The following is a 27,188-nucleotide window of genomic DNA, read 5'->3' as shown; positions in this document are numbered from 1 at the left end:
CCATAAGAATAATCCTTTCAGGTAAAAGGAACGGAGATGAAATCTTTGGGAGTGAAAATCTATTAATTCAGCCATCTGAAGCAAAGAATGGAGATAATAGGGATGGGGTAAGGGGAACAGAGGTGCAATCTGTATAATGTAATTTTTAGCACACAAGAGAGGGAAGTCCGGAAAGGACACAATGGAAGATGATACTGAGTTATCCTAGAAACTCAGCCTTTTGGAGTTGGGGAGTCAGTGATGAGTGTGGAAGGTATCTGCTCTGGTGGGAGAGATGGTTTCAGAAAGCTGAAGACTTCCTGATTCTGCAGCCTCACTTCTGCTGTGTTTCCGGCACTCCATCTTCCTTTGCTTTGGGTTTCAGCCTTGCCAAATAGGCATCTTTTTGTTGCCTGAATACTTCATCATTCTGCTGATAGCATCTCGTCTGTTTGCTTAACAGTTCAAACACTTGGTCCTTTTCCCTTGGAAAAATCCTTTAAGATCCCAATGAGGAGGCACAGTTGGTGCTGTTTACCAACATGGTCTGTTTCAACCTATATCCTGCGAACAATTTGTTTCTTGGATTTTTCTTTTTCTGTTGCATGATGATAGGTCAGTACAGAATGCTCTTGCCCAGGTAAAGTGGCTTTTCCAATACTTAGCTCTCTCTGAGAGCTTATTGTTTTCTTACACTTGAAGTTTCTAAAAAGATTTTATACTCTACTAACTGATTAAAAATAAGGTAGGATTAAAGTAGATGGAGCAACTACAATACCCTATTTTAGTAATTAATACTTAAGTCTTAATGCTTTATTCTCAAATATGTTTTGCATATTCAAATTTATTCTCAAGAAACAAGGAGAAGCGGAACTTAAGTCATATTAGGTTTATCACTCTGTCCCCTCTTCATTAGAAACAGATAATATGGGATATGTTTTGGAGTGTGACTATGGTTTCTAAATTATTACAGAACTTATAGTATCTAATGTTTTTGAAAAGACTGCTGTTGGGCTTTGTTTTCATTTGCTTCTCATTGTTAATTATTGAGTCAGTATGTTATCATGTGTTCCAATCTTTTGGAATATCATGATTTTTGAACCTTTATTGTTATTTCATTTGTTTAGTTTATGTAGTCTAAAAATATTCTACTGCATATGTTCTCCCAGGCTCAGGGTTTGCAGTGCTGAGTTCAATCTAATCTCTCTGCTCTTGAGCCTGTCAGTGTTTCTTGGCCAACGGCCAGCTCACAGATGTGTAGGTGTGTTGGGCTTTCTCTTCTGTCACCACAGCCAGGGTTTTTGCAGGGTTTCCTGCATCCTTGCAGCTCAGTGGCTACCTCAGTTTGGTTTTGGCTTTTAGCAGTTAGCCTTCAAAGATCTTTTGTTTTCTGACAGTTGAAGAAACTGGCTAAGAGTTCCTACTCTTGGACAGTTGTTTAATTGCTTAAGGACAATTGAAACGGTCTATCATGAATTCCCTTATTTTAAAGGAGGTTTGAAGTGTTGAAATTATTGCTCAGCACAGGTCCTGGTGACTTCAAGAAAGAAAAAACCTGTTTTGAAACATCAAAAAACTCATTCTTTTCTGCTTTGGCACTGTGTTTTGTCTCTCTAACAGACCCCTCCTATTAGTTAGACAAAGACTGCTGCCCGAGTTGGTCCTGTTGTGGCTTGCTTCCAGAAGTGTGCACTTTAGAATTGTTAAGTTTAAGGTTCCTATCATTAGTAAGCTTTTGTTTTTGTGTTGACAGATGAGGATGAATCTGTCTTATGCTTTGAAAATTTAGGGTCTGAAAATGCCTCCTCCACAACTTGGGGAAGCAGCCGAGAGAAGGGCACTCTGCGTTCCTAATGGAGGATTCCTATTTCCTGGCCCCTTTGACTACTAGGAACGTTTTGTTATATTACTTATTTCCACTTTTAGCACATTTTCATAGGCTGGTTTTTGTGGAGAGGCTGTGCTTCTACCATTATTGAGTAATTATTTGCTTTTATTTTATTTTATTTTTGGTTTTTTTTTTTTTTTTTTTTTGAGACAGGGTTTCTCTGTAGCTTTGGAGCCTGTCCTGGAACTAGCTCTTGTTAATTTTAAATCAGGCTATTCTCAGGGCATCTCTTCTGCAGTGTTTGACATACCTGTCACCTGGTAATCTAAACTTAATACAGTTCCTGGTGTTAACACTAGTTGCACAAAACACCCTAGTGGCCAACAGTAAAAACTTTTCTACACGGTTTACCTGTATCAATTCACCTGCCTTTTGTTTTAAACACTACTTTCTCCTTTCTTCTTCCCATTTTCCCTTCCCTACCATTTCCTCTGATGTGGTATCCCATAAGGAGCAACCCTAATCAGAGGTCTTAGTGGCTTCTCTCAAGATGACCCTTGGGCTTCTAGTGTTCTTTATCTGGACGGAACAAAGAAAGGAGTGTTGATGGAGCTGCAGGCCTGCTTTTCATCCCGCCTGGCTCCCGCACGGCTAGCTTATGCCCCGAAATAACAACACACAAATTGTATTCTTTTAAACACTGCTTGGCCCGTTATATCTAGCCTCTTCTCGGCTAGCTCTCACACCTGGACTAGCCCATTTCTAATAATGTGTGTAGCACCCCAAGGTGCGCTTACCGGGAAGATTCTAGCCTACGTCCATCCTGGGTCGGAGCTTCATCGCGTCTGCCCCAGTGAGGAGAGCTATCGAGTCTGAGCTCACTTCCTCTTCCTCCCAGCATTCTGTTCTGTTTACTCCACCCACCTATGTTCTAACCTATGAGGGCCAAGCAGTTTCTTTATTTTTTTAACCAATGACCTTCCTCCATCATTTCCCCTTTTTCTGTTTAAACAAAAAAAAAGGAAGGCTTTAACTTTAACATAGCAAAATTACATATAACAAAACAGTTATCAAGTAAAAATTACAATATTTGCATCTATTTTATCTTTATCATAACTAAGGAAAACTATAACTATAACTAACTTTTCTTCAACTCCATTAAAGACTCCAGAAAGATACAATATTACCTAAGCAAACAAGAAATAAGCAACTTTCAAACTCTAGAAATGACAGAGACATCTCGCTGCCTGGACAGTCACCCAAAGTTTCTCTGTACCGGTAGCTGCACGAGGACCGTCTTTCTTCCTGTGTATGTATATGTAGTGAGGATGCTTTCTGTTGTTGTTTTGGGTGCTTGTTTTTTGTTTGTGATACTGGAATTCTGGAAGTGGAAACCAGAGCCTCATTTCTGCTAAACAAAGCTCTACCACCCCACCCCAGGGATGCCTGATGCACATTTGTTATAGGACATAAATTCATACATAGAGTTGACATCTAGCACGGTGGAATTTGAACCTGAGCTGTTCTCTAACTTTGGGCTATTCACTTGTCTTACTTTTTGAGGTCGATTCCCATTCTGTGTGGTGGACATTGTTGATAATATGCTCTGCACCTCCCCATCCCCCACCCCCACTGTACAGACAAGGCTAAAGGAGCTCCTGTGTGCCTAGTCTAACATTTCTCCTCAGTCAGGGGGAACAGAAGGGCTATCCTCTCTGTACAGTACAGCTAAGCATCATTTTTCTAACATTGCAGAAGGCCCTCAATTGTTAAACTAAATGTAAAGTACTTGGGAGGAACAGTGTTGAAACGTCACGATCAGTGGTTGGTTAAATAGTAAAACACCTTTCAAAGCGTACATGTTTCTGTTACCTAGAATTACATGCACGACTGTCAGACATCAAGCTTATTGTTGGCTTAACTACTAAGGAGAGCGATTCATATATTTTTCACAGTTATATACCAGTACAATCATCTTAGTAACATTTATCAAATTTTGTTTTTTATAGTATGAAAATTTAAAGCATTTGTGTAATAATGATCTTTTGAGGGCCTTGTTCCTTAGAGTGAATACTGAATCACTGAGGACAGACAACTTCTATTTTGTTCAGTGTTTTTAGATTTTTATCTTTTTATATATTAAAAATTTTCTTTTATTTAGTAATTTTATTTAAATTGTATTTCAAAACTGAAAGAACCACTATTCTAGTGTGGACAGGTAACTTCTTACCCCTGCCTGAGCACTGCCGGGCCATGAATATCTGCACAGTACCCTTGTCATCTTGTTTGTTTTCTCTTTCAGTGTAGCTCCCAAAATGCTCACAGCAGCGTCTTAATATTTTTCTTTGAGAGGAAAATAATCTGAAATTTTCCGAAAGTCTCCACTTTTATAAAAATGCTGTTCCCTGTTTATTTAATGTTAAGTCTTTACTTAAAAGTTCAGTGGATAAGCTAATATTCCTTAAAAGCTGCATATAAGTAATACTAAAAAATTTCTAGTTATTTGATGGCCAAATAAATACTGGTAGTTTACAAAAACTAGGCGCTTTGTGTTGGCTTTCCTTTGATTAATCATGGGGTTTATAAACTTGGGTTCGCATAGATACATGTGTTTAATCATCTAAAATATTTATAAACTTTGCTTGTACATTTGTGTGTTGAGGATAATCTGTGGCTTTCTGTGATCATTCTCTTTCAGATAAAAGTCACAAGGATTATCAGCTGTGCTCCTCATGGAGGTTAAATATGAATCATGTAGATAATTTATTTTGTATCTCATATAAATTAAGCAAATGTTACTAAAATGTCACTGCACTGTTTGTTTTGCCTGTCAGTTTATGTATGCGCGACTTTAAGTTTTTGAGCCTCATTTATTGCTACCATTTGAACAGGTGTCTCAATGCTTGTACCTACTGCAAAACTAAACATGCCAGAGGAAACCTGGCCAGCTATCCCATTGATGAACTTGTAGAGAGAGCCAAGCAGTCCTTTCAAGGTAAGAGTTTCTGGAATTATGTGTGAAGTCAGTCGCCTTAAGACGTCATATTCGTCTTCTAGGCAATTCTGCTTTTAAAATGGTTCAAGTTTCTTTAGCTGTCTGAAGCTCAATTGTGTCTCCTCAGCTAACAGAGGATAGTATCAGATTAATATCCAGGCTGTGTTTATTTTAATTATGGTCCTGTATGACTTTTCCAGTTAATCACTCTCAGGTAAACAACACATTGCAGCACTACCCATATCTAGGTATAGAAAAGGGAAAATAGGGGATGAATGAGTGAAAGAAATCAGTCATCAGTCAGTCAGTCTGTCAGTCAGTCAGTCCGTCAGTCAGCCATCATCTACTCAGCTCTGGATTTTGTTCGGACTTTTGTGGGGTGAATGAGATCCACAGCTGTGGGTCCTGGGAGTAGAGGCACTGGCCAGAGCCCTGAGAAGAACAGCTCGTCTGGGCTGTCCTGCCCTCGGCAAATAGCAAGGCTTATCTTTAACATGAGTCATGGTTGTTTTGACACATAACTGCTTAAACCATGAACTTCCTCTTTTTTCTTTGTTTTTAATCTGTCTATATAACATGGTGTGTTTTTACACCCAACATGCAGAATGTCTGTTGTCTCCTCATCTTGTGGCTTAATAGTTACTGGCAATGTACTTTTCCTTTTAGCAAGAAACTTGGAAAACTGCAATCAGCACTTAAACCTGAATGTCACAATGTTTGCATTCCAAACACATTTCTTCATTCAGTCTATTTAAAGCTCTCATCAACAGGAATTTGGAATGTTTCGTATAATAGAGAAAAACATACCCTTGGTTCATTTATTGACATAAAAGCCAACTTTTTAACCATTTGTTTTATCTTACTCCTTTGCTGTGTTCACATTCAACAGGTGCTGATAAGAAGCAAAGGGAGGTTGTTGGGCTTTGGTTACACTGTGTTTTCTGTGTCAGTTTTGTTTGTTTGTTCTGGGGAAACCATGGAGATTGTCTTTTTTGCAGCAGGATTCCTGGAAGCAATTTTCAGAAGGGGCACACGTTTGGATAGAAACCTTCTCTATGCACTTGGTCATCTTGGCTGGTAGTTTTGGCTGGTGCTTGCCTTTCCATGTGTCTGTTTGATGATGAGGATATCAAGTGTGTCTGATCTATGAACCAACCACTATAGTTGGAATTTTCTTTGGGCTGCCCACCGGCTCCCAAATAAAGACCTGGAGCTTTATTATTAATTATGAACAACCTTAGCTTAGACTTGTTCCGCTAGCTCTTTTAACTAATGTAACCTGTTTGTATCATCTGTGTCTTCCCTCGGGGCTTTTTACCTTTCTTTCATTCTCTATGTCCTACTTTCCTGCTCCCTCTATGTCTGGCTGGCCTATAGCATCTTTTCCTTTTCTTTAATCCTCACGCCTAAATGAATGCCTTCTCCTACTTACTTTCCCTGCCTGGAAGTTCCACCAATACCTCCTGTCTTGCTATTGGCCATTCAGCTGTTTATTAGATGAATCAGGTGCCTTTGGCAGGCAAGGTTAAACAGCAACACATCTTTACTTAATTCAACAAGTATGCCACAACATAAACAAACACAGCATATTTTTTTAATAATTTATTTATTTATTAAAGATTTCTGTCTCTTCTCCGCCGCCGCCTCCCATTTCCCTCCCCCTCCCCGAAAAGCATTCAGGGTTTGCTGTCCTGTGGGAAGTCCAAGGAACCCCCACCTCCATTCAGGTCTAGCAAGTTGAGCATCCAAACTGCCTAGGCTCCCACAAAGCCAGTGCGTGCAGTAGGAAAGAAACCCATTGCCATTATTCTTGAGTTCTCAGTAGTCCTCATTGTCCGCTATGTTCAGAGAGTCCAGTTTTATCCCAGGCTTTTCCAGACCCAGGCCAGCTGGCCTTGGTGAGTTCCCAGTAGAACATCTCCATTGTCTCGTTATGTGGGTGCACCCCTTGCGGTCCTGAGTTCCTTGCTCGTGCTCTCTCTCCTTCTGCTCCTGATTTGGACCTTGAGATTTCTGTCAGGTGCTCCAATGTGAGTCTCTGTCTCTGTCTCCTTTCATTGCGTGATGAAGGTTACTATTCAGGAGGATGCCTATATGTTTTTCTTTGGGTTCTCCTTATTTAGCCTCTCTAGGACCACTAATTATAGGCTCAATGTCCTTTGTTTATGGCTAGAAACCAAATATGAGTGAGTACATCCCATGTTCCTCTTTTTGGGTCTGGTTTACCTCACTCAGGATAGTGTTTTCTATTTCCATCCATTTGTATGCAAAATTCAAGAAGTCCTTGTTTTTTACTACTGAATAGCACTCTAATATGTATATATTCCATACTTTCTTCATCCATTCTTCCATTGAAGGGCATCTAGGTTGTTTCCAGGTTCTGGCTATTACAAACAATGCTGCTATGAACATAGTTGAGCATATACTTTTGTTGTATGATAGGGCATCTCTTGGGTATATTCCCAAGAGTGGTATTGCTGGGTCCAGGGGTAGGTTGATCCCGAATTTCCTGAGAAACCACCACACTGATTTCCAAAGTGGTTGCACAAGTTTGCAACCAGCAATGGATGAGTGTACCCCTTACTCCACAACCTCTCTAGCAAAGGCTATCATTGGTGTTTTTTATTTTAGCCATTCTGAAAGGTGTAAGATGGTATCTTAAAGTTGTCTTGATTTGCATTTCCCTAATCGCTAAGGAAGTTGATCATGACCTTAAGTGTCTTTTGGCCATTTGAACTTCTTCTGCTGAGAATTCTCTGTTCAGCTCAATGCCCCATTTTATAATTGGGTTGATTACCCTTTTATGGTCTAGTTTCTTGAGAGCTTTATATATTTTTGAGATCAGACCTTTGTCAGTTGCGGGGTTGGTGAAGATCTTCTCCCAGTCAGTGGGTTGCCTTTGTGTCTTAGCGACAGTGTCCTTTGCTTTACAGAAGCTTCTCAGTCTCAGGAGGTCCCATTTATTCAATGAGGTCCTTAATGTCTGCAAACACAGCATATTTTTTTTATATAATTAAACAAATGCAACACATGTTTGCACGGTTAAATATTCTGTAATGAACCACTGTTAATTATAAGTTATAGGAGGCGGTACTTCTCAACATTATGAAATTCCACAGACTTTTAAAAACCTATCTCATTTCACTTGAAAAAAGGTGAAAAATATAAAACAACAACATGGCTATTTAAGCGTAAAGAATTATCTTCATTCCTTCATAATTGATCCTTACTGTTGATAGCATTGCATCATGACTTTATACGAACCCACTCATGTTTCATACGTAATTTAAGAAAAGGAAACATGAATTTTAGAAATTGGTTAGGGAACTTTTGTAATTCCTTCCAGCTCAGCAATCTGATTTCTCTTCTGAGCAGCACAAGGCAGTTTCTTCTCTGGTTAGTTGGTAGTATCAGCTGTGCAGGGCTGGGTTAGTGCCTCAGCTAATCCAAGATTAGCAGCAATTAGTGGCTGCTTATGAAGAAAGTTCCAGAAAATGGTGCCATTTTTGTCATTATTTATTTGTGTGTTATTTTTATTCTCAACTGGATTTTGGCACTGTAGGCTTCAAACTTATTGTCTTTGTATCAGTATCTTAAGTATTGAAGCTGGGACCCTGGGTCTTAGGTGGCTGAGTCATTTGACTGGCTTATGGCCTTGTTCCTGTAGCACTGCGGCCCTTCTACTTGCTAAGGGAACCGCTGTGTGCAGGAGGGCTGCTGTAGGCAGTTTGGAGTTGAAACTCTGTCCAACCTCTCCAAGCTGCAGTTTTTCCTCACTGCCAAATTAGCTTTATCTGTTGTAAGAATTCTAGACATGTGTAAGCTGCTGGCTGTGTGAAAAAGAATGAAGTAGATATGTTCCTTACAGTAAAGGCATTTCAAATGAATCCAAGAGGAGAAACTGAATTTCGGTAGAACATTGTAGCGTCTGTTACAGAAGTAAATGACTGTGATCCAACCGCAGGCTTTATTTTTGCTTTAAAATGTGTTTTATGAGAAAATTCTCTATAGATAAGTCACTTTTCATTTTCTAATTTAGAAAAATGTAAATTTTTTGTCCCATCATAGGACATAGCTTTGCAAGGTGGCACCATACACACAACGATTAGGTAGCGTTGTTTGTTTCTGCAAAGAACCATGAAGCTTAGGGTCACATAGTATTCTAAAGTCTGCATTTTCAAATCACAAAAGATAATCTCACAGGCAGCATAATAGAAGAAATGTCACTTTTTATTTCTATGTCTTGTTTATTCTTTAATAACTCGTGTGTCTTTGAGCTATAACCATTCTACCATGATTTAGAAGGCTTACCCCACTATGGGCAGCAATCGTGGGTCTGTGACGAGTTTCTCAAAGAAGAAATGTAAGTATGCTATCAGTGAACTCTGCTATCAGTACAGATACATTTCCTGTCCTTACGATGGTGCTTTCCCTCCTCCCTGCCTCTCCTCTCCCTTGCCTTTCCCTCCTTTTCTTTCGGCACCCCCCCCCCCCTTTGAGACAAGGTCTTGCTGTTTAGATCACTGAGCTTGCTATGCCAATAAGGCCTGGCTTCAACCCTGAAGCAGTCTTCTTGCTTCTGCTCAGAGTGCCAGAATTACAGAGATGTGCCACCACCACCTGTTTCTGTGGCCTTTTCTTTCTTTCCTTTTCTAATTTTGTTTAATGGCTTCTGTGTGCCAGTAATACAAATGATTTTTCTTTAAAAAAAAAAATAACAACCTTGTGTAGACTAGGATTAGAAACCAGGTTTCCTCTTATGCAATAGAACATACGATAAGTATGTAATTTCTCCCTAGTAGCATATTCATGAAATGTTTCATGTGTATAAAAAAATCAATTTCCTGTCTCTGTAGTGAATGTGCATAACTACAGGCCACTGAAAAGCAGGTGGTACTCGGAAGAGAAAGTGCACGAGCCCGGGAACCATTCTGGATAAATGGCTCCTGAGTGTGGATTTGCCCCTCCTCCATTCGCCTGCCGAATGGGCACCTGTTAACTTCTGAACAAGGCAGCGTTGAAGTCAAGACTCTATCTCATAAACATCTACCTTCATTTCTCTCGTACATAAAGTGTGTGCATACTTAGTTGGTTTCTTAGTTGCTTTTCTTTTTTACACCCACTTTAGTCTTCTAGGCGGTTTCCAGTGACCCTTTTTACTTTCTCAGTGGTTTTCAGTTTTGAGACAGGTCTGTATTTGTGTGTTGGGAAATTGTCCTCCCTACCTCCCCCCTGCTGAGTCAAGGTTCTTTTTCTCTTTAATAAAATCATAGGGATTAGCTGTAGTTGTGGTCCCTGGGCTGGGATTGCTGGGTTCCTTGTAGCTGCATTTTTAGATATCTAGAAAAACATGTCGAGTAGTGACCAGGACTTTGTCAGGGCCAGATTGCATTCCCAGGCTGCTGTTTTCCAGGATATTTGTATCGATTTTCTCCAGCAGCTAATCAATCAGTTTCAGTTGTGTTCTCGATGGAGAAAACCTTTGTGTGTGTGCAGGGTGAGTGGTGTGGAAACAGTGCCTTCCATTTCTGTCTCTGAATCAAAACGTGGGGATGATGGATGGGCTGTTTTCACAGTTATCGTGTGCTTTCTAGATCTCATTTGTGTGTTGCTGCCCCCACCCCTTTCTGCCCTCATAAATCTGAAAAGCCCTCGCAACGTAAGTGGCATTAACCAGTTACAGACATAATGTAAATTATGATGAAGCATTCAGAACAGGAAGACAATTTTTTGATGCCTTTTGATTTCAGGATTACTGTTGAAATTTTAAAAATCAAATTCCGAGCCGAAGGCTGGCAAAGAACACAGCCTGTTATGGTTAAGTTTAATGTGAAAAGCAAAGAGGAGACATTGCTTCCTGCAATGTTGAGTAGTTAATGCTGGGAGCAATATTGGATTTTCTGTTGTATTATCCAAATTGCTCAGTTGTGGAGCTTACATGAAGCCCCCATTTGACTATCACCTCTAGTCATGATTACTGTATAATGATTTTGCCTCAGTATCAAAAAGGGACCAATAATGGCATTCTATTAATTTATGTGGCAGTTAAATATCTAATTTCCTTATCTTTTCATTTGTGCAATATTCAAATAAAATAATCAAGTAAATGTCTCCTATAGATTACATTAATTTGCTATACATTGTCAACTCTAGAAGGAATTTAAGTACCCCACATTAAATGATTATATGTAATGAACTATGAAAATGAAAGCGGCATAAAGCAGCTTTCTGTGAAAAACGCAAGATAATTTTACTAACCCGGGAATCCTGGTCTGTCTAGAAAAACAGGGAAAGAGAAAGTTTCATAGTTTCATGAACACACGAAGGCAAAATCTATAGTGTACTGTGAGACAGGTGCTTGTTTGTAGGGTCGCAAGACTCACCCGGGTCGTTTATCATTGTCCAGATAGGTCCGAAGACACAGCTGACAGTTATTGAGTACTTACTCTGCACAGTGTAGGGATTAAAAAGATTAAAACCACATGGACTGTGTTTCAAGGCACTCCTCTTTGTTTACGGAAGAGAGTACCAAGTGGGAAGTACTGAGGCAAGGTCTCACCTAGCCCTTAGCAGGCCTATAACTTGCTATGTAGTCGGGGACGATCTTGTACTTCTGATCCTCTTGCCTCTGCTGTCAAAATGCTGGCATTTGGACATATAGCACTATGCCTGATTTTGTAATGATGAAAATTAAAGTATACAGAACCATGAAGTAAGTCTTAGGATAAGAGCTCATTGACCTTTTTTTTTTTTTTTTTTTTTTTTTTTTAAATTTACAGAAGAACCTTTGGAGTTTGGATACATACCTGAGTATCTAGAGTGGTGTCAGCAAACTGGCAACCTTTATGGCTGTCTCCAACTTCCTTAACGCTGCCAATCCCTTCTAGTCAGACTACTCAACAATGGTCTCTGTGTAAAATCTTGCTGCCTGCTAGCCCTGGGTGATCAGCCATGGTCATGTCTGGCTCTTAACAACCAAGATACCGTTTGGGATCTTGGAGGTTATACTACGCTAGTCGTCTATGAGAAAGAAACCCCGGAGTGGTCCTGAGTTAAAGTGACCATTGGAACCACATGGCTACTGCTCTATTCACTCAACACATATTTCTTGAGCATTTGTTGCAAGCAGTTTGTATTTCTGCTCATAGGCTCAAGCCTCAGAAAAGCTATGTTTTCAAGAGAGTATGTTTAGTGCCTGGTGCCTTTTGTAGAAGACGTTAGGTTCAAGCATATCTGGTGGCAAGTATGGGTTTGATCTGTGCCTTGTAAATGTTGGGTGAGTGTCTCACATAGAAATGATCATGCCTCCTGTAATTCCATGTATAGCTTGGGGCCTGTAAGGAAAATGTGGCGTGGAAAAGCCATTTTAGAACAAACAAGAAATGCCCCTTGGCTTCAGGTGTTCATCTAGTGAATTAATTGAATACAGAGTTGATTTTATGACACAGATGTTTAGTGGTGATGGCTTTCCTGCTTTCCTAGATTTACAGCTGAGAAGTTAGTGTGGAGGCTCATTTGCTAACAGTTCCCACGTATCTACTGTTTTATGAAGCAGGTATGCACACTTAACTCCACACTAATGCACATAAATACACATTGCTTTGGTTTTGCACATTCTTAACAGCATTCTACAAGTTATCCTGGGTGACAGTGGGACACACATTTCCCCAGGGGCATGGATTGAGACTGCTCTGTTTCTGGGATACTTTTGGTAAACTTTGAAAGCTGTAAGTTGGACTGGAAGGTTGTTTAGGGGAATGCTAACCGCCCTGGAAAGATGTGAGAGCGATCCTGTTACCTGATGGTTTTTGAACCTGACCTTCGTGGGATGTTTTCTGGGAAGAAGCACTATTCTGGGCTGCCAACCACTCATGCTCGTTCTGCAGAGTCTGCAGTTTCTCACACTGGCTGTCAGTTCATTTCATTTGAAAACTTATTAAATTTCTTCTCCTGCTCCCGTGGATATTAAATTGCCGTAAACACCCTTACACAATGTCACGTACGGTGAGCACAATTTTCTACATGAAAAACAATGTTTGTTAGTGGGACCTTGGCTGTCTGCAAAGGTTATAAATTCCTGTATCTCTTTTTATTTGTTGCCCTCCATGTGCTCTTTATATCTCTTGGTCAGTCCTAGCACATTTCTTACTGCTTGTGATATAGGAAAAAGCTTGATTTAGGTTACAGACTTGGAAGCACATGCCCTTTAATGCGTCATTTCTGATAGCATTAACAAGAGGAGGGTGGAAGCCAGAGGGTTAGAAAATCCAACAGTGACAATGTAGTTGAGTAAGAGAAAGCTGATGAATAAATGGATTTATTGATTAAGGAAATGAGTGATTACACAATTACACATTGCACGCATGTGCTTGCGTGTGTGCGTGTGTGTGTGCACGTGTGCGTGTGCGTGTGCGTGTGTGTGTGTGTGTGTAGGTGGTAGTAGAGATCCAGCTCAGAGCCCTGAGAACTCTAGGCTCTACCACTGCCCTACATTCTTACAGTTAGTTATTTTTTTAAAAAATAATTCTTTGTGAATGTCATACAGTGTACTTTGATTATATTTGCACCTGCCTCAACTTCTCACAGACCCAATCCCCCTTTTCTATCCAGCCAACTTTGTGCCCTCAAACAACAATTAACTAAGAAGCCAGTAGGTTCAACTTGTGTGGTCCATATGTTTTTGAGTGTGGGTGTGTAGCTGGAATGTATTCAACCTTCCAGAGCTATACCCTTAAAGGAAACTGAGTCTCCCTCTCACGGCAGCTGTGAATTGCCAGTAGCTCCATAGATGGGAGTGGCCTTTTCTCCCTCCCTCCCCCTCCATGCTGGGATTTTTGTTTGGCTTGTGATTGCACAGTCTTGTGCGTGCTGCCACAAGCATTGTGAATTCACATCTGGGATTGCCCTTTTGTATCTGGAAAACCCAGTTTCTTATGATATTTCCACTGCCTCCATCTCTTTTTTCCATCCCTTTTCTGAAGTGACGCCTGCGCCTTAGGAGGAGGAGGAGGCATATAGATGCCCCATTTAGGGCAGAACACTCTGCAATCTCTTACTCTCAACACCTTGGCCAGTTGTTGGTCTTTGAAGTAATCACCATTTTCTGCAATAAGTAACTCTCGGATGAGCGTGGAGAGTTGCACTAATGTGTAGGCATGTAATACAGCCTTAGGGTCATTATACTGTGTTGTCTTAGCAGAACAGTAGACGCAGGAGCTCTCCTAGGCTCCGTGATCTGTCTAGCCACAGGTTCTTGGCTCCCACCATAGTGCCAAGCATGAGTTCCGTCTTGTGGAGTAGGTCTCCTACCAAGCAGGAAGATTCCCATGACATTTGTACCATTGCTGCACCAGCACCATGTCTTGCCAGGCAAGGTTATTTAATTTGCTGGGCAGAGTTTGAAGACAACTTTTCTCTCCTCTGGCAGTGCGTATAACTCCTTTCAAATCATGAAAGCTAGCATGACTTTATTAATATTTTGAGTTTCTAGTTAAGGAAAGTAAATAATGTTGAGTTAGTAGCTATGCATGTGAGTTTTAAACTCGGGATAAATTTGGACTCTAGATTTGGTTGAAGAGTGAATGTCTGGCCACATTCATAACCCAGTAGCTTTGTGGTCAGCCTGGTATTGTGCGTTTTCCTCGAATGAATCACCACACTTTACCTGAAAGGAAAGTGGTGATGACAACCACACCTCACAGCTTTGTTTGGGGAAGTATCCTGATTAGCTAATGCCGCCATTTGATCAAAACAGTGAAATAATGAAGAAATTTACTGTTTATGTGCAGTGACAAAAATCTGGTCTGAATTTTCCCATATAATAGGTGTAAATCTGCTCTATTATTCCCATGTTAGGCCTGCTGTATTCATTCAGTTGTGCTGCTACGATAAAATACCACAGACTACTAGACGTGGTGGTAGATATCTACAGTCCCATCTATGTAAGGGCAGAGGTGGGAGGATGACTTGCATTTCAAAGTTCAAAGCCAGACTGGACAACTTAGTAAGACACTATCACAAAAACATACAAAGTACCAGGGAGTTCCAGTCCTACACACCATTAATCCCAGCACTGCACAGAGAGAGGCAAGTAGATCTCTGAGTTCAAGGTCAGCTTAGTCTTCACAGTGAGTTCCAAGCCAACCAACCAGAGCTATACAGCAAGATCCTGTCTTGTAAGTGAAACAAACAACACAAACCCAGTAGTTTACAAAGAACAGAATTATTTATTTATATTTTTGAAAACTGGCAGTCCAGAATTTGCTGACAGTCTGATAGGGCCCAGTTTCTATTTCTGATGGCACCTTGTTGCTCTGGAGTTAGTGATTGAAGCGAAGGAAAAGGAGCCCCTAAAGCCTTCCCTGCTCCTAAAACCCCATCTTTTAATGACATGCAAGCTTTAATTTGAATTTTGCATCATAGCACCAGTTGTCCATTCTTTATGGGAACTTTTAGACTACAGATTTCACAAATCTACTCCAAAAGATTCTGGTGGTCCGCCAGGTACTTGCTCTGGTCTGAATGCTTGTAAACTCTGAGAATCCCTATTCCTGTTAAATCCCTAATGATGTTATTAGGAGGTTGTATTGGGGAGTAACTAGTCCATGAGCACAGATGGTTGTGATGCCTGTAAGTGAGGCCTGGCCGAGACAGATACTCGCCGCATAAACCCTGCTATGTTTGAGAAAGCAGCCAGAGGCCTCATCTCTGAAGTAGAGCATTAATCTCCCTTCATCAGACGCTGAAGTTGCTGGCCCCTTTTTGTGGCCTCCCAGCATTCTGGACCTGTGAGTAATAAATACACGCTGTTTTTAAATTACTTATTCCATTGTAACAGCTGTCTGAATAGACTAGGGTGAAATGTCTGTTTAAAACTCCACAAGTTTGTGAGTCAATGCCTAGATCATTTCCATGCCTAGCTTTTAATTTTACCAAATTTTTCTTCCTTAAATATCATGTATTTTGATGAGGATGAGTTGATTCTTTGAAAGCAGAATTTCTTATAATTAGCAGAATCAAGAGACCGTTAACTCCTTTAAACGTGGTTTATAAAACAAACATGTCTTATATTATGGAAATAATCCCTTAATCAGTTTTAGTGAACTAATTAGACTTGTATTAATTGCTTTTCTGTTTCTGTAAAAAGACACCATGACTAAGGCAACTTATAGAAATAAGAGTTTCTTCTGCCTTACGGTTCCCAAAGGATAAGAACCCATCATGCAGCAGGAAGCTGAGAGATAGCATCTTCAACTACAAACACAAAGCAGAGACCCAAGCCCTGGCTCCACCCTCTTCTCACCTTAGTCAAAGCAACAGTTCTCTCCTGGTCACTTTGTGTTTGTGTACACACTTAAGTACATATGTATAGAATATATACATACATAAATACTTCTACTATCTTTTGAGATGAAATCTTTCTTTGAACCTGTAGCTCACTGATGTGTCTAGGCTGCTGGACAGTGGCTCCGAGGGCTCTTCTCATCCACACCTCCCTGGTTTTGGGTTGTAGACTCACACCAGCGTGCACAATTCCTGTGTTGCTGGTGCACTGGGGACCCGAGCTCAGAGCATTATGCTTTTGCTTTAGGCACTTTACTGGCTGCTCTGTCTTCACAGCCTTCTCTTCTTTCTGTGAAAGGTTTCTCAGTGGCTTTTACATGATTGACTGTTTGGTAAGATACTACTTTAGGTGGCGCTTGCCTATAGTCCTAGCACTCAGGAGGATGGATCAGAGTATGGCACGTTTCAGATCAGCCTGGGATACTTATGGAAACCTCGTCATGCATATATGCATGCAGTAATAATTAATGAAAATAAGGCCATGATTTTGAAGGTAAGCAGGGAATGGTATATAGGAGGTTTTGGAGGGAGGAAAGAGAAGGGAGAAATGTAATTTTATTATAATCTCATTAAAAAGGTTAAGACTTAAATGTGACTTCCTTGCAACATGGTTATTTGTTCATCCTTTTGGAGGATGGAGAATCCTGTTCTTCTTTCTGAAGCTGACCACTCTGGAAAGAAAGCAGCACATTACCTTGAGAAAAGCATCACTGGAGCCTATGAATTTATAAATTATCATTGTAATCATCTATTTATCCAGCACATCTTTTTATGGGCCTAATATACGGCCTCTGTCATGCCAAATTTTTAGAATCCAATGATGAATTAAACAGGTATTCTCACTACTTAACAGAAGAGAACAGTGAGCAAAGAAAAGGATAAAAAGTGTAAACTCTGTGTACTTTAGAGGAAACAGTGAAGTAATGGAGGATAAGAGTTGTAAAGAATGCAGCTTGCTGCTTGCCAGTGTCTTGTTGTCCCAGGACCTTTTTCTTTGTCACCTTTTTTTCGATCACGAATAACAGGAAGGTACCATGTAGTCACGATCTTCCAAGTCTCGCAGACACAGCTTTGTTCTGCCAGCTCCCACAGTGCTTGCCTATTAAGTATGCTTTACTTCTCGCTTCCAGATGGGAAAACTGAGGCAGGGGAGAATAAGTGGCTTCCCTAAGATCACCGAACCAACAGCCGTGGAAGCCGAACAGCAACTATCCTGTTCTTGATCAGAATGACAAAATCCTCTACAAAATTCCGCCCGACTGTTATCAGTAGGCACAATGCCTTACACTGGAGTTGAGTCGCTGCTTTTGTGAGCTTGGGCTTTTTCCATCCTTCACGCTTCCTGGTGATAGGACAGCAATTCTTAAAACCATAATCCTAACCTTACTACATTCTTACATAGTGGAAAACATACTTTGGTTTATCTGACTAAACTCAAAGAAATGAGCAAGGAGGAAAAGGACCTGAAAAAACAAGCCACTGCCTGAGAATCACTTTGTGCTCTTAAAACTTGTTTTTAATGTATATGCATGGTTTGACATATCCGTTCCTGGGTTACCTTTTAAGAAGAAACACCAGACTTTAAGCACATTTTCCCTAATGTACAGTATATGCAGATTTCCTGGGTATTTAGCTGACTTGGGAATGCTGTACTGGTTGGTGTAGGGAGGACCTGCATTTTTAAGCTTCTAGTTGATTCTGATAGAAGTTGTCTTAGGTGCCATTCTACCCACTGTGACCTTAGAAGGTCCTAGGGAATGACATTTTCCTGGCCCTCCATCGCTTGGTCTCATGGCTGTTCTTCAGCCACTGTCTCATGTCATTTAGCAGTACAGTCTGTCCCAGTCTTACAGAGTTCTTTTTTTTATCTGTGGTGACTGGGATTGCTAGATGTAGAGTGGTCTACTTATGCCTTCCATTTGACCACTGTGGCAGTGAAGGCTGCCAGGGGCTCACTGATCGCATGTTCAGTCAATTTGTTTGGAATGAGTGCATGCTACATGCTGTGATGTTTCTCATGACGAGATTGGAAGCCTTAGTTAGCAACCAGAGGTAGGAAACCTCACAATAAATCTTGTACATGTCTGGATCCTCAGGTTGGCAGAAATAGCCACCTTGATTGCTAAGGAAAAAAAGGATTGTTCATAGATGTGAGGTCATTTAGGGGAGAAGACATGGATTGGATACATGTGAATATTAATATATACCTATGTATATGACATAAACAAATAATAGCAAGACAGAATATTTGAAACAAAGGCAATAATCTTTTACATAGGAATTGTTGGAGAAACTCATTTTAAAAGAAAAGACATTTCGCTTTGAAAAAAAGGGTTGCTATAAACTCTACCAAGTGAATTCATTTCCATTTTTATATCTATATTTATTCACTGTAGTAACATCTGGGCTTTATTTTTCAGACTTGAAATAACTTATATTCTATGGTCTGACCTTTAGTTATGATTGCACTGACTTTCATATGTAATTCACTATGTAATTAGTTTATGTAAAAAAGAGGGGGAGGTAGGAGGAGCTTGGCTTGGTGTTAAGTGGAGAATAAATTGAATAAAGATTTTTAAATAGCTTCTCTAACATGGTTAACCCAACATTTAAATGTATCCAGCAATATTTTTGGAACTGGATTTTCAAGTAATGTATGCTTTTTGTAAATTCATAAATATTTTAGCCATGTGAAAAATAGCTCTTTGTATAAATTTTGAAAACCTGTGTTTTGCTCAGGTTGCCTAGCATTTTGCATTTTATTGCATGTTTCTTGACTTAAATTGATGACCTTTAAAATAGCATACTTTGAATAACTATAAGAGAATTATGATTTTTTAAATGGCACATTAGCTGAGGTCAGTGCGTATGCTTTGCTTAATTGTTTCTACTATTAGTTTTTTTAACAAACGTTTGCTGAATTCCTCTTAAGGAGAGGATTTGGGATATGAAGACAATGCCGTTTATATTCTGAATTGTCTCTGAACGCTCGAATATTAAAACCAACAATGACAAGTTTCTAACTAGAACTTGCTTTAAAGTTATAGTATAGGATATTTCATTTTTTTCAATAAAATATCAGAGTACTGAATCATATGTTCCTCCAGAATGGTAGCTGTACCCAGGACACTGTAGAAAAAGAGAAAAACAGAGAATTTTGGCAGGATACATTTTGGGTGAAACCAGATCTTACTCAAATGCAGGTCAGCTAATTCATGATATCATATGTTTACCCATGGGACTGCTCAGTTTTCTTAAGCATAGATTCCAGAAATCAGAACTACAAACCTGGGACTGGAGATGACTTAGCTGTTAAGACTGAGTACTGCTTTTACAGAAGACCGGAGTTCGAGTCCCACCACCCATAACTTCACCTGTAACTTCAGTGCCACAGGAACTACCAATATTCATACACACACCAGACATAGATCCACATGCTTATATAAATACCAATAATAAAATGAATCTTTAAAAAACCCACAAATCTGCTAATCCTAAATAAACAAAGCCTTATTTCATAAACCTGGTGGAATCATTGTACACCTTTGATTTTGTTCCTTGGTTTTTTTTTTTTTTTTTTTTTGCATTGTGGTAATGTTTTGATAAATGTGGTGTGCTTTTGATGTAAGTGGCATGCCACCATGCTTTATGGCTGCTCGTGTTGTCTGTGGCCTGGGTACCAGATAATCTTTGAACTTTTGCATTTCTCTGGCCTTGCATTCCACCCTTCCATTTGCCTTGTGGCTGCTGGCGCTTGCTGTCCTGCTTCCCGTTTGGGGACGAGTTTCAAATGCAGAGTTCCTCACTGATGAGCCTGTGCACTTTGCCTTGTGCTGTGTGGTCTCTTGGGGAGATTGACATATTCAGGTACTGCCTGCTGCAAATGCATTGCTGCTGCAGTGCAGCTAACTGCATAACAGTAACTTGGTCACTTTGTCAGTTGATAGCAATTTAAGGGAAACCCTTCACAGAATTGCAGTCATAATGTTCTGGGATAATGTCCTGAGACTTTCCCTTACCCTCAGCCTTTTTTCCCTAGGCTGTTTTCTAAGATTAGATACCCGAGCCTCAGACCCTAGATGTAACTTCTGTCTCTGGGACCTTAATTTATTGTGATACATTAGTAATATTTCATTTATGCACATTCACTAGTTGATGAAACTATTCATAATGTCAGTGGAGCAACCTCAGAGTGAGGAGGCAGAGGCAGGGATATTATTAGTTCAGAGCCAGTCTGAGCTATAGAGGAAGAGTCTGGCCAGAATGAGCCTGTCCGTAACAGCAACAGCAGGGGCAGCTGAAAGTTTAAAACAGAAACTATTTCATACTTCATAGTGTAGAGGTCTATATAAGATGGATAAAATAATGATGTCAATGGTCCAGGAAGCTTAATTCTGCCATGTGTACCCAGCAACTTGAAGCTTGGCATCAATGGGGATACTTGAATTTTTCAGAGTCCTCATTGGGTTAGCCGAGTGCTTCAAATCTACATTCTCTGCATGCTTCAGACTTACATTAAATGAACTGTGACTTTTAATTTGGAATGTATTTGCAAACCAATTTCTATAAAAAATGGATTTATAGCTTGAAAATGGGCACCTCTGAAGCGCCTGGAAAACCCAGCCGTCGTCAGTGGGCAATTGTGCCTGTTTCCAATTTTAAGCAATTGCATCCGTGGTGTGCGTGTGTTTTGCCTTAGTTTGTGAAAACTAGGGCTCCCAAGAAAGAAAAAATAAACCCACTTTTGTTCCTAGTTTATTTGCAAACCAGGTCAGACGCCCTTGATTAGCTCTCAGTTGGAGAATAATTTGGACCTTGACAGATTGAACCCAAACAGCAGGGGTTTTCTAGTATGGCCAGCAGATAGAAACTAAGAGGAAAGCTGGTTCCAGTTCACAGGCCATGGAGCAGGACTGAATAGATGTGCAATGGTTAATGAGTAGTTGCTGCAAATATTTACGAAAGGCCCAAGAAAGAAGGAAAAAGCTAGCATCTTAGGCAGCTGTTTGTAAAGGAAACCCATTAAAAATAAACATGCTGGATAAGGCTCCAGGCTAATAGAGCTGTCAGATACCAAGTACCCTCAAAGAACTGTTTCAAGGGACAGACATCATCAGGACCCACTTGGATACAAGAGTTGTCTTGCTTTCTGGTTAATACAGTAATTTGTTTTCATTTTAAAATTTATGTTTTAATTCTTCAACTATTCATACAGAAACTATTTTCTAGACTGTGATGCTGGGTTACTGGGGTGAGGTCATGAGGTCATTCAAGTGGTGCTTGTTAGGATAAACTTGGCTGGTAGGCTAGCATCCAGCTTCATATATCATCTTAGCCTGTATCTGAAGTTAGTTGGTATTGTATGGAAATGCATGTTATATCACGGCTTGCAGATGACAGTAACAGCATTTTACTGTGATGACATACATCTTCTGGGAAGATCTATGTAGCCATGGAAATGGTGACTGGGGCAGTGAAGGCTTGGGTTCCAGGCAGAGTACAGGTGCAGTTAATCCTGTCTGAGGATGGTTTTCAGTCTTCCTAGCAACCCATCTGCTTGTGCACTACACTTTTAACATTTAGTTGAAGTGAAAATAAAGTGTACTTGTACTATGTGGATGGCTGATATTCATGTCTTACCCATTCTATATTTTTTAATTCCTCAACAGAAGCAATTTTAATTTCCCGAGTCTTGATTTGCCCCTGAGTAGCTTTGTGCGAGGCTCACACTGAAGATGGAATCGCAGAGATCTTGTTATTGGAGCCACTCTGTGGTTGCAGGCCAATTTCCCAGCTAATATGTGGGTGTGGCCATCCTCACTGAAACTTTTCTAGAGAAGATAAATGTGATTTCAGAGACCCTGGCAAAGGCTGAGAGAGAAACACGTGACACCATAATCTGACCCTGGCCTGTTGTTTCCCGTTAGGCTCTGTCCTTCTCCAGGGGTGCTGGCTGGCATATTTTCTCCATCCCTATCTCAACTGCTGTGATCAGAAACTCTGTAATTACCTGTCACCTGGAATAGTGTTTAATCACCATGAATTCACTGAGAGTCACTAATGTAAGAGAACGAGAAATGCCCAAAGAACAGACAACTGCTGCTTATAGGGAGCCTGCTTGAGTGACCAAGGAAGGAGGCTAGTCAGAGAGTCAATTTTCAGCCAAGTGTTGCTTATGTGTAAATAAACAGAGCTATTCTGGCATTGCTGCTTAGCAAATGCAAATGTGCACGCACGCACGCACGCACACACACACACACACACACACACACACACACACACACACACCACCCTCTACATATACATTAGGGGAATATATTCTAATACATGCATGCAAGAGGGGCAGTGTCAACAGCACTGATATTTTTAGTGATGAGTTTCCCCTTTGTGCTGTGTGGAAATGGGTCTCAATATTGCCCACAACGGTAAAAGCAATGGTGGTGAAATCTGCACAAGTTTCTCTTCCTTATTTATTGGATCTGGACTCTACTGATAACACTAAATTTTTGCCCTGCTCTGCAGTTGTATTAGACCCTTAAACTTAGACTCTTTGTACTTCATCATTGTAATTTACACACTGGGCTGGGGCATTCCCTTCAAGACAGTTTGTCTTGTGCCTCCAGCTGCTCCCCAATAGCCATTGTGCTGAATAAGCACTTATTTCAGTATGTCCTTGATACAATTAATGCAGGCATCTGCAGAAGCGGCCTTGGCAGCAGCAGCTGCACTGCCTTATGGAAGCCAACTTCTGCTTAGCATTGTGATAAAAGAAATAGTTTTCAGCTGAAGCTAATGTTGGCTTATTTTTAGCATAAAAAGAGTTGCACCTGCCAGGGCTAGGAGAGGACTGAGGTTTGTTGATTACAAGTTCTTGTTAGTGCCATTGTTATTGGTAAAATGGGCGTGATGTCATCCTTATGAAACCGAGTTGGCACCCCGTCGAGTGACAAATAATTTACTCTGTGTGGTTTTAGCAGCATGGGCCTTGTGTTGGAAGAGGCTGGAGTGCTGTGGGACTGCAGAGGTGTGTGACAATGAGAGGAATCGGTACTTAGAGTCGCGTGCATAGGCAGGGCCAAGGTGTAATGAAACGTAAGTGCACATTTAGGGTACCAGGTGGGGCCCTGGGGCTTTGCATGTATTGAAACCACAGTGAGGAGCCCAGCAGCACCATGTGGCAGATTCTCATTTTCTCATTAATCCTTCTGTCCCCTAAGTCAGGGCGACATTGACTTTGAACAGCACTTCATCTGTTCAGTATCTCCTCTCAGCAGTGGATTGAGGTGACGTCATTCATGATTCGGCCATCTGAACTGTATTAAAATAAATCATCGACTTGATTTTCTTTGGGAATCACGCTAGCCATCATTAATGGCAGTCACATGACTACCAATTCTAAACTGCTTACCATTTCAATAGTTATTTTAATAAAGTAGAGCAGCTGCTTATTTAAATTAGCAGAGTGATCTTTGGCCTTTGGAACAACTTACAAATTAAAGTATGATATATTTGTAGAGGAGTTAATAGTTGCTAACATGTATTTTGTTTAATTATTTTACAACTATATTTCAATTGTACAAGCTGATGCAGCTTTTGCTTCATACATAGCTAAAAACTATCTTTTAGACAAGCTTCAGAATGAGAAAGGGCAGAATGCAAATGTGGCTAATGAGTAGCATAAGTGCCCCTGAGCTGCGCACTGAAGAATGGTGAAATAGTATGAAAGAAAAAAAGGAAACCGTGTCTGAGGTCTGTTTCGTAGCGAGTAAAGTGTTCAGAACTTGCTGGCGTACTTAATAGCTCTAGGGCAGCACCGGGACGACGGCAGGGAGTTCACATCTTGCTGCTTTTGCTGGGACTAGGAATGTGGAGATGGCGAGGCACCGGCTCGTTTCCTAGATCTTCCCATCCCTTACGTGCAAAGATGGCCACATACCCACACTTCAAAGGTCAGAGTCCAGAAATTTTGTACTGTGGGAATGTCTGGGCTCTTTCTCTTGGTGATTTTATTTTAAACCTGTAATATGAAATTCATGGGATTAAAGCCAAGTATTATCAATATAAAAAGAACATTTCTATAATATAACTTTTTTATGTCCTCATTAAATAATAAAATATATCTCTGTGGCTAATAATTTCATATCTCGAAAGCAGTAGGTGATAGATACTTCAAGGTAATCTGGAACTAGGGTAGCATGATATGAAAAAAAATCTTAAATCTCTTATAGAAAAGAATGTTTGTTGCCCACATTCTAAACTATAGGATTTCAGCAAGTAATATCAGAAAACAGACTTGATTCTTTTCCAATCCAAGTTCAGGTTTTTTTTCTCACCCATCTGTGGGTATGATTTCCTCTTGGAGTACAGGCAGCTCACTCCTGCGTGCCTAGGGAAGAAGGCAATCACCGATGAGAGAACACCAGTTTGTAGCAAACATTGATACCTGATTTAGATATTTTTAAATCATGTCATAAAATATGGGAGTGAATGTGATTTGAAGAAAGAAGGATTTATTTTGCCCACTGCTCCAGAGGTTTCCGTCAATGATGCTTGACTCACTTGCCATCAGGACTCCAGTTAGTCAATAGATGTGACAGACCGAGCGTCAGAAAACGCTGCTTAGATCTTGGTGGCTAGAAGGATGTGGGATCGAGGCCCCTATATACGCTTTGAGGGCATTGCCCTGACTAGCTTTCTCCTTAAGACCCCTCCCCAATCTCTTATGGTTTCCATCTCCTCACAATAAACATCACCAACTGAGAGTGAAACTTCCACGCATGAACTTTTGTAGAGCATTTAAAATCCCAATTATAACACTGCAGCTGTCAGTCCCCTTTAAGAGATTAACTGTAGCTCGGAAATTAATACTAAATCCTTTCTGGGTATAGACTGCAAGAGCTCGTTTCCTGACACTCCAGACGTTGGGTCTATGTTCTATATGTCCCTTTCTATGTTGTTATTCTGACAAAAGTCCCGAGAAAAGCAACTTTAAAATAGATTTATTTTGCCTCACAGTTTAAGAGGAAATGTACAGCTTAACAGTCTCTTATGACAGCCAGGCCTTGGTGACACAGCAAGGCCCTAAAGAGCTGGTCATATGGTATCTGCATCGGGAAGGAGCACTGAACGCTGGGGGCTCAGCTTGCTCTTTTCTCCACTCAGTCTGGGACCCCTGAGTGTCAGGGAAACCAGTATAGGTACCCTCACAACTTCACCCATTCACCCAAAGGTGTACATCCATGGCAATCCCAAATCCATGGAGACTGAAAAAGAAGATTAAACCTCACATGTCTCAAACTCAATGTTTTATTCGACGCAGAATTCTGTTTTAGGAAATTGATATAAATTCCTTGTTCAATTTATACATCACCTTGCTATACTATTTAATCGTTTCCTAACAAAGCATTGTGTTTTCCCTGTGAACTAAGAATGCTTAAGGTCGCCATAGGCTTAGAGTTTACAAATGACTTGTTCTCAGCTCACATACACGTCTAAGCTAAAATCTTGTGTTTTGATTTTTGCAGTGCTGAAAATCAAATCCAGGGTCCTGAACATGATAGCAAGCCCTCTCCCACTGAGTTCTCGCTTTAGCTCCCATCTTTTGCTTGAGACACAAGGCTAGTGAAGATACAAGTGTATCCCTTCTAGAAGAGATTATATTTGTAGAGTTCTAGATATTGTCAATTGCAGATATGAATAGTCACAAAAGTATATATATATATGTATATATATATCATGTGTCTCTAAATATATTCAAGAATGTTTATTTTAATTTAAGATATGTATTTCAGAGCAAGACCTGCTTTATTATTCTGAAAAGGCTTACTTTTTCAAATGTGTACTTTCCTGATTATCTCTTCAGAAAATTAATTCAGTATTATAGATTTGATTACCAAAACTGTTCTCAGAGTTAAGTAAAAATAACATTTAGCAGGGTCTTCAAAGCATACAAAAAAATTAATCTTGGCTTTGAGGCTAGTATAGGATTGCAGAGGAGTGACATTCACTAGTTTCAAAGGACCCTGGGGGTTAAATCCTGGTGAATGGGATTCTTGCCTTAAGAAAATTGTCCTGAGAAGCCTGATTGTCTTCCTGTCCTTCTGCCTTGTGAGCATCCTTAGATGCTTCCAGCTGCGAGAAACAGTGCTTCATCAGACACTGAATTAGCTAATTTCTTACTCTAGAACTCAGTTTGCAGAACTGGGAACAGTAAGTCATGCATATATATAGATCACTCAGTGTGTGGTGTTTGTTATAGACACCTAATAGACTAGGACAAGTTATGAGTCTCTCTGCTGTAGGAATTTATAGATGGTTGCTCAAAATGAAAACCCGAAGCTTAAGTGTGAGGTTTGGAAACTCAAACATTATAGTGAATTCTTAAGAGGTATAAGAACAATCATTTTAAATGACAACTCCAAATTCATGATTTGCTTTAGAGAATAATTAGATTACTTAATTTCAAACTTTAGAATGCATTCAAAAAACTTGGAAGCTTATTAAATTGTTAGAAAATTGATTTTTTGTTTGTTTATTCCTTAAATCACAAGTCCTTAGGTTTAGGGAAGAATAAGAAAATTACATTACCTATCTATCTATCTATCTATCTATCTATCTATCTATCTATCTATCTATCTATCTATCTATCTATCTATCTGTCTATCTATCATCTATCTATCTATCTATCTATCTATCTATCTATCTATCTATCTATCTATCTTTCTTTCTATTATGAGAGAGTGCGTTTATTATACGCCAAGTGCTGTTGTATTTGATAATTTTTATAATCATCATCTCCTAGGAACTTTATTAGATATGCACTATAACTTACTAGTGGCAGGGAAAGGGGTTTGTCAGTGTAAAAATAACCTGAGAGATTGGGATGGTGGTTCAATGTAAATGAGAAACTGAATCACAAACAGGTTTCAGTGTAACACAGCCAAGCCATGGTGCAAAACCCAGGACCTCCATTTCTCTGTCTCTCAATGAATTCTGAGAATCAGCAGTTTAAGCCCTGACTGCCAAAGGGGGTCTGTTGACTTA

General features: G+C 40.0%; 1 protein-coding gene across 3 annotated transcripts in view; it reads left to right on the top strand.

Moving 5' to 3' along the window:
- Cdkal1 (CDK5 regulatory subunit associated protein 1 like 1) overlaps positions 1–27,188 on the top strand; it is a 549,403-nt gene that overhangs the window by 217,213 nt on the left and 305,002 nt on the right. For all 3 annotated transcript variants that reach the window (XM_013349127.2, XM_026783099.1, XM_013349128.1), the window contains one exon: positions 4,699–4,802. In XM_013349127.2, coding sequence (XP_013204581.2) covers positions 4,699–4,802 — 104 coding nt within the window. The remainder of the gene's footprint in view (positions 1–4,698; positions 4,803–27,188) is intronic.

Source organism: Microtus ochrogaster, chromosome 16 (assembly GCF_000317375.1).
Source record: "Microtus ochrogaster isolate Prairie Vole_2 chromosome 16, MicOch1.0, whole genome shotgun sequence".
NCBI classification, from domain to species: Eukaryota; Metazoa; Chordata; class Mammalia; order Rodentia; family Cricetidae; genus Microtus; species Microtus ochrogaster.
The sequence above is the reverse complement of the archived record's forward strand: the minus strand, read 5'-3'. Positions and strand labels throughout refer to the sequence as shown.